General features: G+C 38.2%; 1 protein-coding gene across 13 annotated transcripts in view; it reads right to left on the bottom strand.

The window, feature by feature from the left end:
* ATXN2 (ataxin 2) overlaps positions 1-16,176 on the bottom strand; it is a 128,367-nt gene that overhangs the window by 95,885 nt on the left and 16,306 nt on the right. For 12 of the 13 annotated variants that reach the window (XR_009697385.1, XR_009697384.1, XR_009697388.1 and 9 more), the window contains exon 2: positions 426-462. The exons of the other annotated variant lie outside the window; for it this stretch is intronic. Coding sequence is in view for 7 of the 12 variants with exons in the window: in XM_061170028.1 (XP_061026011.1) it covers positions 426-462 (37 nt within the window). In the remaining 5 variants the exon portion in view is untranslated. The remainder of the gene's footprint in view (positions 1-425; positions 463-16,176) is intronic. 13 annotated transcript variants of the gene reach the window in all.

The following is a 16,176-nucleotide window of genomic DNA, read 5'->3' as shown; positions in this document are numbered from 1 at the left end:
AACTAAGCCCATGTGCCACAACTACTGAGCCTGCACTCTAGAGCCTGCAAGCCACAACTACTGAACCCACACGCTGCAACTACTGAAGCCCGCGCGCCTAGAGCCCATGCTCTGCAGCAAGAGAAGCCACCACAACGAGAAGCCCACGCACCACAACGAAGAGTAGCCCCGGCTCACCGCAACTAGAGAAAGCCCGTGAGCAGCAACGAAGACCCAACACAGCCATAAATAAATTAATTTATATTAAAAAAAACCCCAACAGATATAGCTAATGGTCTTACAGCTAACCGTATTAATCTGCAAAGGTTATCTGAGATAGAAGGCAATTTATTTATGTATTTTTTGGCCTTGGCTTTTGGTCTGTGGTTTAGAAATCACATTTTAGTTATCAATATTTCCAAACAAGTAACATTAAAGTTACTCACCGTAGATTGAGGCAGTCCTTTGCTACTGTTTCGGCCTCTGAAAAGATTAAATGTTATATTTATGAAATTTCAACAAGCTAAACAAGCTAAAAATTTTTTTCAAATTTGAAATATCTTATAATTCCATCCAAAAACACACAGGCTATCTGTGGGGAGGGCTCATCTAATATTAAGTATAAAGGCTACATAAGTATGACTCTCGCTGCGCTTTGCTGGCTCAGAGGCCCAGAACAGGTAGGGGTCAAGGGAGGGAGGAAGGAGGAAAGAAATGTGACCACAATCAAAATGAAATAAAGTAAAAATAAAAACAACCTATTTAAAGAAATAACCAATACCAAATATAATAATCTCTACTCCAAAAGTAACCACTCACTCTGTTATAAAAAGCTACCCAGGAGCAAAATATAGATTATATTCCTGATTTAACTGACATATTTGACTAACATCAAGTTACTGCCCATATTTTTCCCTCACCTCTAAAAATAGGTACTGTGTTTACAACTGCAGAAAGACATTTGAAAATAAGTTGAATCATTCAAAAAACTTTCACTTTAAATAATAAGTGCCTCTGTCAGGATCTATATAGCAAGTGCCTTTCCCTGCCAAACCCCTCCCTCTGAAATAGTGCAGTACACCAACATCAGCTGTCAAGTAATTTCCAGTAACATGAACTCTATTTTCAAGTGAACTTAGAAAACATAATACACTGTAAGGCTTGCTCCAATGGAAAAAATCAGGCCCTTTATGAAATGATAAAAAAAATTAATAAAGTAAAATTAGTTACTCTTGAGTAACAGTATTGGAATCTCATTCTAATAAAATAATCACAACACTCAAATAAAGCCACAAACTTCAAACATTCAAAGAGAAGCACAATTCAGGTGAAAAAGCCCAGCAGTATGAATGGTGCCAATTCTCAGAAAAGCCGGACTGATATTAGCACTCTGATGTCAGCTGATTTTGTCTCCAACTCTCATCTACCTTCTCTCATCTAGAAGGTAATGTCTTTGGACTTCCCTGGTGGTCCAGTGGTTAAGACTCCGTGCTCCCAATGCAGGGGGCGTGGGTTCAATCCCTGGTCGGGGAAGATCCCACGTGCCATGTGGCATGGCCAAAAAAAAAGACAGAAAGAAAGAAAATAATGTCTTCAATCAAATCACCTGAGATTCCTTCCACTTCTAACATTCTACCTCTCACACAGCACAGATAGAGAAATTCCTGAAGTCTAAGGAATACGACCAATAATTTATCATTTATAAAACATTACAAACCAGACACTATGGTAAGCATTATGTCAAATCTCTCCCCTACTTTACAGGTAAGGAAACTGTACCTTAGCAGCTAAATATCTTGACCAAAATCATCCAGTTCAAGAGCAGTAGAGCTGGTATTTAAACCAGGTGATCCAAAGTATAGACTTTTCATTTCTAGGTTATGTTGCCTTTCTGACATTGTATCACAAGGAATAAACTTGACAATAAAGCCTAACCCAATTTCTACATCTTTCAAATACCATTTGAATGTACTGTTTTTCTATTTCTTTGTAGTCTGCAGCCAAAGACAAACAGATTTTGTTTATTTATTTGTTTATTTATTTATTTGGCTGCACTGGGTCTTAGTTGTGGCATGCGGGATCTTCGTTGCCGCGTGTGGGATCTTTAGTTGCGGCATGCGAACTCTTACTTGCGGCATGTGGGATCTAGTTCCCTGACCAGAGATTGAACCCTGGCCGCCTGCATTGGGAGCATGGAGTCTTAGCCACTGGAGCACCAGGGAAGTCCCGTCAAAGACTATAAAATAATGGCTACGTCTTGCCATTTTATCTTATCCTAGTGGTTGCTGTGATGCCACAGTTAAAAGACTTAAGCAAATGATACGAATTAAGTGCCCTTAAACTTATGCAGCATCCCCACAATACTATTTAAAAGAATGTAAAACATAAAACTCTGTTACAGAAGTCACATTATTTTTTTATTGATTGTACAGTTGTATCTTTGACTAATAAAGAGCAATTGTTTCAACAATACAGTTTACTTAGTAGAACAAACTGGTCAGTAAGGAAAATAAAAGACTCAGAGTGATATAAAAGTGGTACAAAATCAGTATAGAAACCACTGATTTCCACTGATCTACCAGGTGGGTGGACACCCAAAGGGAATGTTAGCATACCACAGTAACATTCTCTGAAACTGGTAAAGCCCACGTTCATTCTTGTTTTTTTCTTTTTTGGATCCACTCAGATTATGCTTGACTTTTACTCTTTTCCTTTAGTATTTCAGGAAAAGCATTCTAATATTTCATACAGTAAAAAACAAACAAAAAAAGACTCTCAAAAAAAGCTAAGATCATATCTTAGTCCTAAATATACCTATAATGTGACAGATCAGATTTAGCAAAACAACAATATCCAGGATTCTAAATTTCCAATAACCACTGAACATGAGGTTAAAATGTGATTCAAAATGCTAGTCAAATTAATATAAAGAAATTTACAAAAATAATAATAAAGAGTTCGTATTGCTTCAAAATAATACAGGAGGGAGAAAATAGATGGGGCTATAAATGAAAAAAGACTGGCATGAGTTGGTAACTGCTGAAGCCAGGTGATGGGTGTGCAGGGGTTCATTATATCATTCTTCTTGCTTTTTACAATTTCCTTAAGTCAAAAAAAAAGCCTTCGGATATGACACAATGGAAGCCTGGATTTAATCAAGTGTATAGATCTACCAATTTACAGGGAACATTGGGTAGAAGAGTAAATTAACTGATACCATGAGGTTACAAGTCCGTTAAATCCAGAATGTGGTAAATTTGACTTAAGAGATGACAGTTTCTTCAACAAATAATGGCATGTGAAGAAAACAAAATGTGCAGGAAAAATTGTTATACATTTAAAGAAACACAAAAATCAAAAGCAAAGTGTGGCTTCCCAATTTCAAAACTCATCACAAAGCTACAGTAATCGAAAGAGTGTGGTCCTGGCCTAAGGACAGACATAAAAACCAATGGCATAGAATACAGAGCCCAGAAATAAACCCTCATATTTACAGGCAATTGATTATTAACAAGGGGGTCAAGATCATTCAAAGGAAGGTCTCTTCAACAAATGATTCTGGGGACTTCCCTGGTGGTCCACTGGTTAAGAATCCACCATCCAATGCAGGAGACGCGGGTTTGAACCCTGGTCGGGGAACTAAGATCCCACATGCCGCGGGGCAACGTAGCCCATGCACCACAATTAGAGAGAAGCCTGCGCGCTGCAATGAAAGATCCCACCTGCCGCAGCTAAGACCCAATGCAGCCCCCCCCAAAAAAAAAAAGGCGCCAAAGACCTAAATTTAAGAGCTGAAACTATGAAACTCTTAGGAAAAAAAAAAGGGAAAATCTTCACGGCGTTGAATTTGGCAATAATTTATTAACTGTGACACCAAAGGCATACAACATAAGAAAAAATATGTATAAAAAGGATTTCATCAAAATTAAAAACTTTTGTGCAAAAAACAGTATCAGAGTGTAAAAAGACAACCCACAGAACAGTAGAAAATACCTGCATACATCTCATAACGGGTTAATATCTAGAATACATAAAGAACTCCTACAGCTCGACATCAAAAAAAACATACAACTCAGTTCAAAAATGGGCAAAAGACTTGAATAGACATTTCTCCAAAGAAGTTTATACAGTTGGCCAATAAGCACATGAAAAGATGCTCAAATCACACTAGTAATTAGGAAAATACAAATCAAAACCACAATGAGCTACGTGGCTATTATAAACAAACAAACAATGGCTATTATAAACAGAAAATAACAAGTGTTGACAAAAATGTGGAGAAACTGGAACTCTTGTACACTGTTTCTAGGAATGCCAAACTGTGCAGCTACTGTGGAAAATAGTATGGCAGTTCCTCAAAAAACTAAACGTAGGATTACCATATGATCCAGGAATCTCACTTCTGAATGTATACCTAAAATAACTGGAAGCAGAGATTTTAACATATATTTGTACACCAATGTTCATAGCAGCTTTATTCACAAAAGGCAAAAGGTGGGAAAAAACCAAATGTCCACTGACGAATGTATAAACACAATGTGGTACCATCCATACAATGGAATATTATTCAGTCTTAAATGAAGTTCTGATACATGCTACAACATGAATGAACCCTGAAGACATGCAAAGTGAAATAAGACATACACAAAAAGACAACTATTACATGATTCTACTTATGTAAGATACACAGAGTACTCAAATTCATAGAAATAGAAAGTAGAATGGTAGATCCCAGGGGCTGGGGGACTGTTGGAATTAGAAGCAAATGCTTAATGTGTATAGGGCTTCCTTTGGGGGTGAAAATGTTTTAGAACTTAATAGAGGTGGTAGTAGTACAACAACTGGAACGTACTTAATGACAGTGAACCACACATTTAAAAATGGTTAAAACAGTAACTTCCGTGTTATGTATATTTTACCACAATTTTAAAAAACAGAGAATTCCCTGGCGGTCCAGTGGTTAGGACTCTGCACTTTCACTGCCGAGGGCCCGGGTTCAATCCCTGGTCAGGGAACTAAGATCCCGTAAGCCACACAGGGGACATAAACAAACAAACAAACAAACATAAAAAAATAAATTTTTTAAAAAAAGGTAAGCTCCAAATGAAATTCATTTGCAACAGTGCGTAGAGAAGTTCATGCCTAAGAGTGCTCTCAGAAACAGTGCAGACTGTGGTCAAAGGCAACTGAGAGTAAATTGGTAAAATCATTGCTTAACATAGGCTAACTTGATTTAAAAAAAAAAAAAGAAGATCCAACTACAAACTGTCTATAAAAGAGATACTTTAGACTGAATAGATTGAAAGTAAAAAGATGGAAAAAGACATAGCATCAAACAAGAAAGCTAGAGTGGGTATACTAACATCAGACAACATAGGCTTTAAAACAAACAAACAAAAAAAATCACTAGAGATAAAGAGGGACATTTTATAATGATAAAAAGGTCAATTCATCAGGAAGAAGGAAGAGGCATTCCAGCTGGACTCTGTGTGCCATTTTCACATAAGTCCTGGGCCACTGGAGATGAACTCTTCACAGAAATTATCTGTACCATCCTGACCCAGAGCCCTGCTCCTTCACCTAGAGAGTTGTCTCATGCTCCATTTCCTTGTCATAGTATCAACCTGACAACTGAACTCCAACTAATAAATGTAGAAGGAATGATGGAATTAGAAGGATACCATTTGGTAACCACCACAGTAATAACTGTTTCAGGCAAAAATCACCAATGGATGCTAATCTAGTAAAGTAGAAACAGGATATTTACATAATCACAAAGCAACTCGTCACAAGATACTGATTAATGACAAAGTGAAAAATAACTTTGTAGAAAAGGAGCCCAGCACCATCCTAATCAAGTGACCAAAGTTAACAGCATGAGCAACGGGATAAATGTACATCATTCACCTCCTCTCAGGCAATGAGAACACATGCATCACTTCTGCAGTATTCTCGCCAAAAATGTATAAACTGAATCTAATCATGAGGAAACATCAGACAAACCCTAGTTGAGGGACTTCTACAAAATAACCTGCAATATCCAAGTGTCAAATCACGAAAGACTAAGGAACTACTTCAGATTAAAGGAGACCAACAAGACATGACAACTGAATGTAACATATAAACCTGGATTGGTTCTTAGACCAGATTTTTTTTGGGGGGGCGGGGGGGGGGTTGTAAAGAACATTAGAAGACCAATTAGTAAAATCTGAATAAGGTCAACAGATAATAATTTGGCACAATATTAATTTCCTTATTTTGACAATTGTACTGTGGTTTTGTAAGAGAATACCCTTGTTATTAGGAAATACACTCTGAAGTATTTAGAACTAAGGGGCACGTCTCTCATATGTTTAATAAAACTACTTAAATTTTATATTAATTATATATGTATGTATTAATTTTAACGAGAGAGAAAATGAAAAAATGGAGTGAAAAGTTCCTTGAAGAATATAGGTGAAGAGTATAGAAGAATTCTTTGTACAATTGTTACAATTTTTCTATAACTCTAAAGTTATTTATAAACAAAATTTTTTAAAATTAGGAACTGTGAATGATTCATTAACTTCTATCTGCTTTATTGTCCAAAATATCTTTAAATTTTTGTAATAAAAAAACTTGCCCAGCCTTAAATGCCACCTTTTCAAGAAGCCTTCCTTGGATTATGCCATCCCAATCAAATACATGGTGCTCTCTTCAACTCTCTAGACTCGAATTTAGCATAATCTGCTCTGCATTATAGTTACCAGTGAACCTATCATATGCCCACTACTCAGGGCCATCACCTGACAACATGGTGCTTTTGTGCAAAGCAGATAATGATGGCTCCTCCAGGGAGTCACAGCCCCACACTAGAGAAAACCGTGTGGTCAGCAGCCAATGCCTTTGAGAAAATTAGGAGGTACCAGAACAGATGCCATCCCAAAAGGCACATTACGTAGCCAAAGAAACTCCTGGATTTCAAAACCCATTTGTGGCCTCAATCAGGAGCTCTTGGATGAAATGAAAGCTAAATAACCAAGACTGGCAGACAGGATCTTGTCCATCTTTTTACCATCTACCAAAATTAGCACAGAGGAACTGTGCCTCACATATGATATACACAATAAATATTTAACGAATTAACAAGCCCAGTCAAAGAAGAAAGAAAAAAATGAACATGAAAGCTTTCAAAGTAAAGATCTTCCTCAACTTATGATGGGATTATGTCCTGATAAACCTATGGTGTAAGCTGAAAATCGAAAATACATCTATATATCTAACCTACCGATCATCATAGCTTAGCCTAGCCTACCTTAAATGTGCTCAGAGCACTTACATTAGTCTACACTTGGGCACAACCATCTAACACAAAGCCTATTTTATCATAGTGTTGAAGATCTCATGTAACTTACTGAACACTGTCCTGAACGTGAAAACCAGAGTGATTATATGGGTACAGAATGGTTGTAAGTGCTTACCACTCGTAATCGTGTGGCTGCAGCTCGCTGCCACTGACCAACATCATGAGAGAGTATCATACCACATAAAGCTAACCTGGGAAAAGATCAAAATTCAAAATTCGAAGTAGGGTGTCTACTGAACGCTTATCGCTTTCACACTGTCCTAAGTCAGGGACCATCTGTAATAATTCTCTAAATCAAGCCTCAGCAAACTACAGCCCACAAACCTGCTTTTGTCTGGGCTTTGAGTGAATATGGTTTTAAGTTCTTAAAGCATTAAAAAAAAAAAAAAAGCCAAGAACAATATGCAACGGAGAAGTTACACGACTCATAAAGCCTAAAATATCTGGGTCATTACAAGCAGAATTTGCTGACCTCTGAACTGAAAAAATGTGGCTGCAATGTCAATAAGTGCAATCTAAAAATAAAGTCTACTGGGGATTTCCCTGGTGGTCCAGTGGTTAAGACTCCGCACTCCCAATGCAGGGGGCCCGGGTTCGATCCCTGGTCGGGGAACTAAGATCCCACGATACCGCAACTAAGCCTGCACGCTCTGCAGCCATTGCGCCGCAACTGGAGAAGCCCGAGCGCCGCAATGGAGACCCAGCACAGCCTAATAAATTAATTAAAAAATAAAAATAAAAAAAAATAAAGTCTTCTGCTGTTTTACACAAACTAGTACTTCTACAAGAAACTTACTAGCACTATATACTTTCCACGAAAGTTTAATGTACACATAATTGAGAAATGTCATGAAAGTACTCTTGCTCTCATTTAATTATTTTTAGGTCTTACAATGCAATTCAATTGAGGTCGATCCACCTATTGGGGAAAAAAAAAAATTAAGGTATTTTACTAATGTACATTTGATGACAATACTATGAGCAAGTTCCAGAAAGACAAGGACTTTGTAGTGACCACCAAATCAAAAGCACCCAGGATAAAATGATGAAGAGGTAAGGTAAACTGTAGATTAAAACAGACCTGAGACATAGCAAACAACTTGTGAACCTCACGTGAGCCCTTATTAGAACAAACTGTAAAAGAAAAATAAAATGATGAGACACTCGAACTGGAGGTTCCAGCTTACGTAATAATGTAAGAAAAAGAAATAAAAGGCACAATGTTTGGACAAGAAGAAGGAAAACTGTCTTTAATAAAAGACAACACGATTATTATGCAGAGAATCTACCAAAACAACCCTACTAGAAGAAAGCTTAGCAAGGTTAACTCAAAATGGATCAATGACCTAATCATAAAAGGTTTAAATAAAACTTAAAAAAAATTTCTCCCACCCCCCACCCCCTGCCTATGGCTATCATCAATCTGCTCTCTGTATCTATGAGCTTGGTTTTTTAGTTTGTTTTTTTTTAAGATAACCACATATATGAGAGATCCTACAATATCTTTCTGTGTCTGACTTATTGCACTTAGCATAACGCTCTTGAGGTCCATCCATGTTGTTGCAAACAGCAACATTTCATTCTCTTTTATGACTGAGTAATACTCCATTGTATACATATATTTCACTTAGATTGTTTCCATATCTTGGCTATTGTAAATAATGCTGCAATGACCATGTGGTACATATATCTTTTCAAGTGTTTTCATTCTCTTTGGATAAATACCTAGAAGTGGAACTGTTGGATCATATGATAGTTGTAAACCTCTATGATCTCGGGTTAGGCAAAGGTTTCAGAGAAGACAGAAAAAATATAAACCATAAAAGCAAAAAATTGACAAATCAGACTTCATCAAATTTTAAAATATTCTGTGCTTTTAAAGACACTGTTAAGTAATGGCCTATATGGGAAAAGAATCTAAAAAAGAGTGGGTATATGTATATGTATTCAACATAACTGATTCACTTTGCTGTACACCTGACACTAACACAACATTGTAAATCAACTATACTCTGGGGTACTTCCCTGGTGGTAGAGTGGCTAAGACTCCATGCTCCCAATGCAGGGGGCCTGGGTTCGATCCCTGGTCAGGGAACTAGATCCCACATGCCGACACTAAGAGTTTGCAAGCCACAACTAAAGATCCCACATGCCACAACTAAAAGATCCCCCATGCAGCAATGAAGATCCCTAGTGCCGCAACTAAGACACGGTGCAGCCAAATAAATAAATAAATAAATATTTTAAAAAAATGGTTAGGATGGTAAAATGTATGTTATCGGTATAAAAAAAAAAACCTTATACTCCAATAAAGAATTTTTTAAAAGACACTGTTAAGAAAATAAAAAGTCAATCCTCAGACAAGGAAGTATTTGCAAAATATGTCTGATAATGGACTTCTACCCAGAATATACAAAAAACTTATTAATAAGACAAATAGCCTGGACTTCCCTGGTGGCACAGTGGTTAAGAATCCGCCTGCCAATGCAGGGGTCACGGGTTCGATCCCTGGTCCGGGAAGATCCCACATGCCGCGGAGCAACTAAGCCCGTGCGCCACAACTACTGAGTCTGTGCTCTAGAGCCCACGAGCCACAACTACCGAAGCCAGTGCGCCTAGAGCCCATGCTCTGCATCAAGAGAAGCCACCGCAATGAGAAGTCCATGCACCGCAACGAAGAATAGCCCCCGCTCTCCACAATTAGAGAAAGCCCGTACGCAGTAACAAAGACCCAATGCAGCCATAAATAAATAAATATTTTTAAAAAAGACAAATAGCCCAATAAATGGGCAAAAAAGGCTTATACAGTCATTTAACCAAATAAGATTTATTGGGTAAAATTAAAGACTGACAATACCAACTGCTAGTGAGGATACCAAGAAGCTGAAACTCTCATACACTGCTGGTGGAAATGGAAAACAGTACAGCCATTTTGGAAAAGAGTTTGGCAGTCTGTTATAAAGTTTAACATACTTTTAAAACCCAGCAATCCCATTCCTAGGTAATTATACAAGAGGAATGAATATGAATGTTAGTAGCTAGTTTATTCATAATAACCAAAAACTGAAAACAACCCAAATGTCCACTACCTAGTGAATGAATACACGAACTGTGGTAGCATATCCTTAACAATGGAATACTTCTCGGTTATAAAGTTACAAATTACTGATACATACTACACACAACATGGATGAATTTCAAAAGCATTGTGTTTACTGACTAAGCAGAAGCCAAACACCAAAAGCTACATAATCCATGATTCCATCTACATGACATTCTGGAAAGGCACTACAGATGTAGAAATCAGATCAATGATTCTAAGGGCTGAGGGTCAAGGGAGGGGATTTAATTAATATAAAGGCACAAGAGGGAACTTTATAGGGTAGTATATCTTAATTGTGTTATTGACAATATGACTATACACATTTGTCAAAACTAAAAAGAACTTTAAACAGGATGAGTTTACTGTATGTAAATTATACCTCAAAAAACCTGCCACACCCCCCCCAAACTAAAGGCAGATCCAAAGAAACCCTAAAACTTAAACTTAAAAAAAAAAAATTGAGGGACTTCCCTGGTGGTGCAGTGGTTAAGAATCCACCTGCCAATGCAGGGGACACAGGTTCGATCCCTGGTCCAGGAAGATCCCACATGCCGCAGGGCAACTAAGCCCGTGCGCCACAACTACTGAGCCTGCGCTCTAGAGCCCACGTGCTGCAACTACTGAGCCCACAATGCTGCAACTTCTGTAGCCTGCGCGCTTAGAGCCCGTGCTCTGCAACAAGAGAAGCCACTGCAGTGAGAAGCCCATGCACTGCAACGAAGACCCAAACACAGCCAAAAATAAATAAATAAACATAGTATTAAAAAAAAAAATGAAATTGATGGTATGTAAATTATAACCAAATAAATGTGAAGTTAAAAATTCATTATATTATACACTTAAAATTGGTGAATTTTACTGTATGTTAATTATACCTCAGTAAAGGAGTTTTGTTTTTCTTTTAAGAGACAAAAAAGGGAAAACCTGAACTAATGGGACATTAAAATATACTAAGGAATTAATGTTGATTTTTTTAAATGTGATAATGGTTTCCATTCTCTTAGATACTATACTGAAATATTTACAGAAGAGATGTCATGATGTCAGGAATTGCTTCAAAATAATCTAGGGAGGCTAGAGTAATCAAGACAGCATGGTAATGGCGTAAGCAAAGACATACAGATCAATGAAATAGCATTAACTGTCCAGAAATAGACTCTTACATTTATGGTCAACTGATTTTTGAGAAAAGTGCCAGGACAATTCAATGGGGAAAGATTAGTATTTTCACAAATAGTGCTGGGACAACTGGATATCCACCTGCAAAAGAATGTATCTGGACCCCTACTGCATATCATATATAAAAATTAACTCAAAATGGATTAAAGATGTAAATGTAAGAGCTAAAACTATAAAATTCTTAGGGCAAAAAACATGAGAATAAATCTTCAACGGATTTGGCAATGGATTCTCAGATATGACACTAAAAGCACAAACAACAGATGAAAAAATAGATAAACGGGACTTGAGATCAAGATTTAAAACTCTTTTTTGCTGCAAAGGACAACATCAATACACCAAGAGCAAAAGAAACAAGTAAGAAGGGACTGTGGATAAATTATAAAGATTTCAGACATTCCCTGACTAAGGGAAACCGAAAGCACTAGGACTCCAGAGTGCAGTGCTGAAAAACAGAGAGCATACTAAAAGGCAAAGGGCCACTTTTCAGACAACTCTATTTCAAATCTTGGCTCAGCCACTTACTGTGACCCCAGAAAGGTTATTACTTAACCACTGTGGCTCCCAGTTTGCTTATCTGTACAATGGAAATAATAAGAAAGGTCACAAGGTTGTTGAGGATCAAATAATATGCAAAAGATACACGTTCATTTGGTCAAAATTTATTACAACTTATATTGTACTCTTTAAAATGTGGGATTTACTGTGTGTCAATTATACCTCATTAAGGTTGTAAAATTTAAAAACAAAGAGTCTGGTACAGAGGAAGCACTCAAAAATTGTGGCTTTTTAAAACTTTACATTTAACAGATATTTACTGACTAAGCAAGATGAACACAGCCTTGCCTTCGGCTGCTTACACTTCAGAGGTTATGTCTAGGACAGAAAATTAAAAACATATTTTCATATGTATACCTTACCTGTCTCATTCACCACTGGAATTATCAAATAAAAAATATATATAAACAATCCAAGAGCACACCTGATAACTGCAACACATTAAATAATCTAAGAATAAAATTCCCTTCCATTATTGTTTCAAAATTTGTGGTGGGGCCAGGGGTGGGTGGGGGGAACACATGCAATTTCTACTGGTACTGCCAACAGACAATGTAATTGAAGAACTGTTTACTTTTTCATTTTTCACCATTCTGGTCATTCGTCACCACTTTTCAACACGGCACCTATACATGTCATTCACCATTTTCTACAACTATTTGAACAAGCCTGCGTGACAAATGTACACAGTCAAAATACTTCACTGATCCAAATTTCTAGAACCAGACTACTTGTATGGATACAACTGATATTCTTTGGCATAGTAAGAATACTACATACCTCAAACTCCCTTCCAGTAGAGTTGGAATAATGTTGTTCCCCCAAATATTCACATGGCTGACTGCTTCTTGTTACTTAGATGTCACCTCCTCAGAGAGGCTTATCCAGACCAACCCATCAAAAGTAGCTCCCCAACTACTATTATATCACTGTTTTAGTACTTAAGTAACTAATACTTAGTATATTACAGCACTTAATAACTGAAATTTTGTTTATTACATGTTCCTTTATTTTCTTTCTGTCTCTGTCCATCCCTCACCTCCAGAATATATACCTCATGAGGGCAAACACTTCTGTCTCATTCACCACTGAGTGCCCAGGGCTTAAGAACAGAGCCTGGCACAAAGTAAGTACTCTGAATTGTTGAATAAATTAAGTATATAGTATAATTTATGTGAATTATGACAAATATTGACTAATTCAATTTCTCTCTTTAATACAGAAAAACTACAGCTGTCAAGAGAAAGGACAATTAACTAAAAACTAGAAATCTAATTCCAGTTCTTAAAGTTAACTCAATTAGGTGAGTCATTTTGTTCTTCCCATTTCAGTCTTTTTATTAGAAAGGGAAATTCTATAATACTTATTGAATAACTACTTCCTCACTGAAAAGATGAGTCAAACAAGATGGCAGTAGGGAGCAGGTCATGACAACCCAAACATAATAAAAAGCTAGAGTTTTTTTAGCAAACTGAGGGCTGGCAACTCTAAATTCACACAGAACAACCGCCAGATTAATGCAGCCACATAATCATCTAGAATCAATGTTTCAAGAACCATCCCCACAAGAACTTATTTCAGTTTGCTGCAAACTCCTTGGGTTCGAATTCTGGCCCTATCACTTCCCAGCTCTGTGACCTTAACCTCATGACTTCAGCTCTTTGTGTCTTAATTTCAAGATCTACAAAATGGTGACAAAAATAGTATGTTCTCAAAAAAAATAATAATAACTTCTCATTAGGTTGTGAAAATTAAATGATATTCCATATAGACAACTTGGCTTAAGAACAATGCCTGGCACATTATTAACTGCTTAATAATTGTTAGCTAATACAATTATTTTCCTCATATTACAGCACACACTAGAATTGTGCAGCGGGGGGGGGGGGGGCGCGGGGCGGGGACAATTCTTCAAATGAAGTTTTACTTCGAGGAAGGGATAAGGGGGCTTAGCCATAAAGCCATGCACAATTAGATACGACCTAGACATACCAAAAGCTCTGGAAGACTCGGATAAAAAGGAATCCTGGGGCTTCCCTGGTGGCGCAGTGGTTGAGAATCTGCCTGCCAATGCAGGGGACACGGGTTCGAGCCCTGGTCTGGGAAGATCCCACATGCCGCGGAGCAGCTGGGCCCGTGAGCCACAATTACTGAGCCTGCGCGTCTGGAGCCTGTGCTCCGCAACAAGAGAGGCCGCGACAGTGAGAGGCCCGCGCACCGCGATGAAGAGTGGTCCCCACTTGCCGCAACGAGAGAAAGCCCTCGCACAGAAACGAAGACCCAACACAGCCATTTAAAAAAAAAAGGAATCCTGGGTGCTCAAGTTCAGTGCTGTCCAACAGAACTTTCTATAATGAATTAAAAAAAACAGTTCTATATCCATGCTGCCCAATATGGTAGCCACTAGGCATATGTGGTGGCTGAGCACTTGAAATATGGCTAGTGTGACTGAGGAGCTGATGTTTTTAAAATTTTAATTAACTTAATTCTAAATGTAAATAACAGGACTTCCCTGGAGGTCCAGTGGTTAAGACTCCACGCTTCCACTGCAGGGGGCACGGGTTGGATCCCTGGTGGGGGAACTAAGATCCTGTATGCCGTGTGGTGCAGCCAAAAATAAATTAATTAATCAAATTTAAAATGCAGGCCACATTAAAAAAAAATTTTTTTTAATGTAAATAGCCAGATGCGGATGGATAGTGGCTACCATACTGGACAGTGCAGTTCCAGTCCTCTCTTTGAGCTTCTCCAGGAGTAGGTGCTATCTACCTTCCAAAGCATCCATCCCCTCTAATACACCAAGAGTGCTTCCTTATAGTGAACTCTACTCTCTCTCCCAGTGGTTTTACCCACTGGTCATTAATCTTTCCTAGGGCCTCAAAACAACTTCACTCCCCTTCAAAAGACTACAAGTGATGATGGGGAAGAGGGGAATAAGGGGCAACAAGATGAATCACTCACTGATAACAGTTGAAACTGAGTGACAGATACATAGGCTCATTAAACTGTTCTATTTTTATCTATGTTGAAATTTTCTATTAAAAAATTCTTATTAAAAAAATTCTCATTAGCATTTGTTTCAAGCTCACTTCGTTTCTTCTCTAACTACAAGGGCTTCCAAATCTGTCTCCCTGCTTTCAATACTTACTTCCTCCAATTCTTCTACCACACTGTGAACCAAATTTTTCAACCCACAACCATGTTTACAAGCATCTCTGTAATTTGGCACAAACTTTTCCCTGCCTGGAACTTCCTCTTCTCTTCCATGGCCTCATTGGAAACTGCTTATCATTTCTTAAGATCCATCTCAATACTCACCACTTTCTTCACCACCCACCCAAAGCAGTCAGTCATTTACTCGCTTCTCAGTGCTACCAGTTTATACTACCTGCATCCTGCCCTCCCCCACTACACTCACTGGTTAACTTGGAAGCAGAGATGCTTCATTCATCTTTTAACTATCCCATCCTGATAGCTTCAAACGTTTACTGAATTAATCAACAGTATGCATACAAGCTCAACAAAATGCTAAACTGTGTCTACTAATATAGCATTACCCCAAACCCATCAACAAGCAGTTTTCAGCCTTGATTTGCTCAGGTAGTTTTTACTGACTTTCTTTTTTTTAACTTATTTATTTTTGGCTGCGTTGGGTCTTCATTGCTGCGCGCAGGCTTTTCTCTAGTTGTGGCGAGCAGGGGCTACTCTTCGTTGCAGTGCACAGGCTTCTCACTGCAGTGGCTCCTCTTGTTGCGGAGCACGGGCTCTAGGCACATGGGCTCCAGTAGTTGTGGCACATGTGCTCAGTAGTTGTGGCCCACGGGCTCTAGAGCGCGGGCTCAGTAGTTGAGGGGCACAGGCCTAGTTGCTCCACAGCATGTGGAATCTTCCCGGACCAGGGATCGAACCCGTGTCCCCTGCATTAGGCAGGCAGATTCTTAACCACTGCACCACCAGGAAAGCCCTTTACTGATTTTCAAACATGCTAACAGTAACAGCTGAAAGTTACTGA

This window comes from Eubalaena glacialis, chromosome 15, assembly GCF_028564815.1.
Source record: "Eubalaena glacialis isolate mEubGla1 chromosome 15, mEubGla1.1.hap2.+ XY, whole genome shotgun sequence".
Taxonomy (NCBI): domain Eukaryota; kingdom Metazoa; phylum Chordata; class Mammalia; order Artiodactyla; family Balaenidae; genus Eubalaena; species Eubalaena glacialis.
The sequence above is the reverse complement of the archived record's forward strand: the minus strand, read 5'-3'. Positions and strand labels throughout refer to the sequence as shown.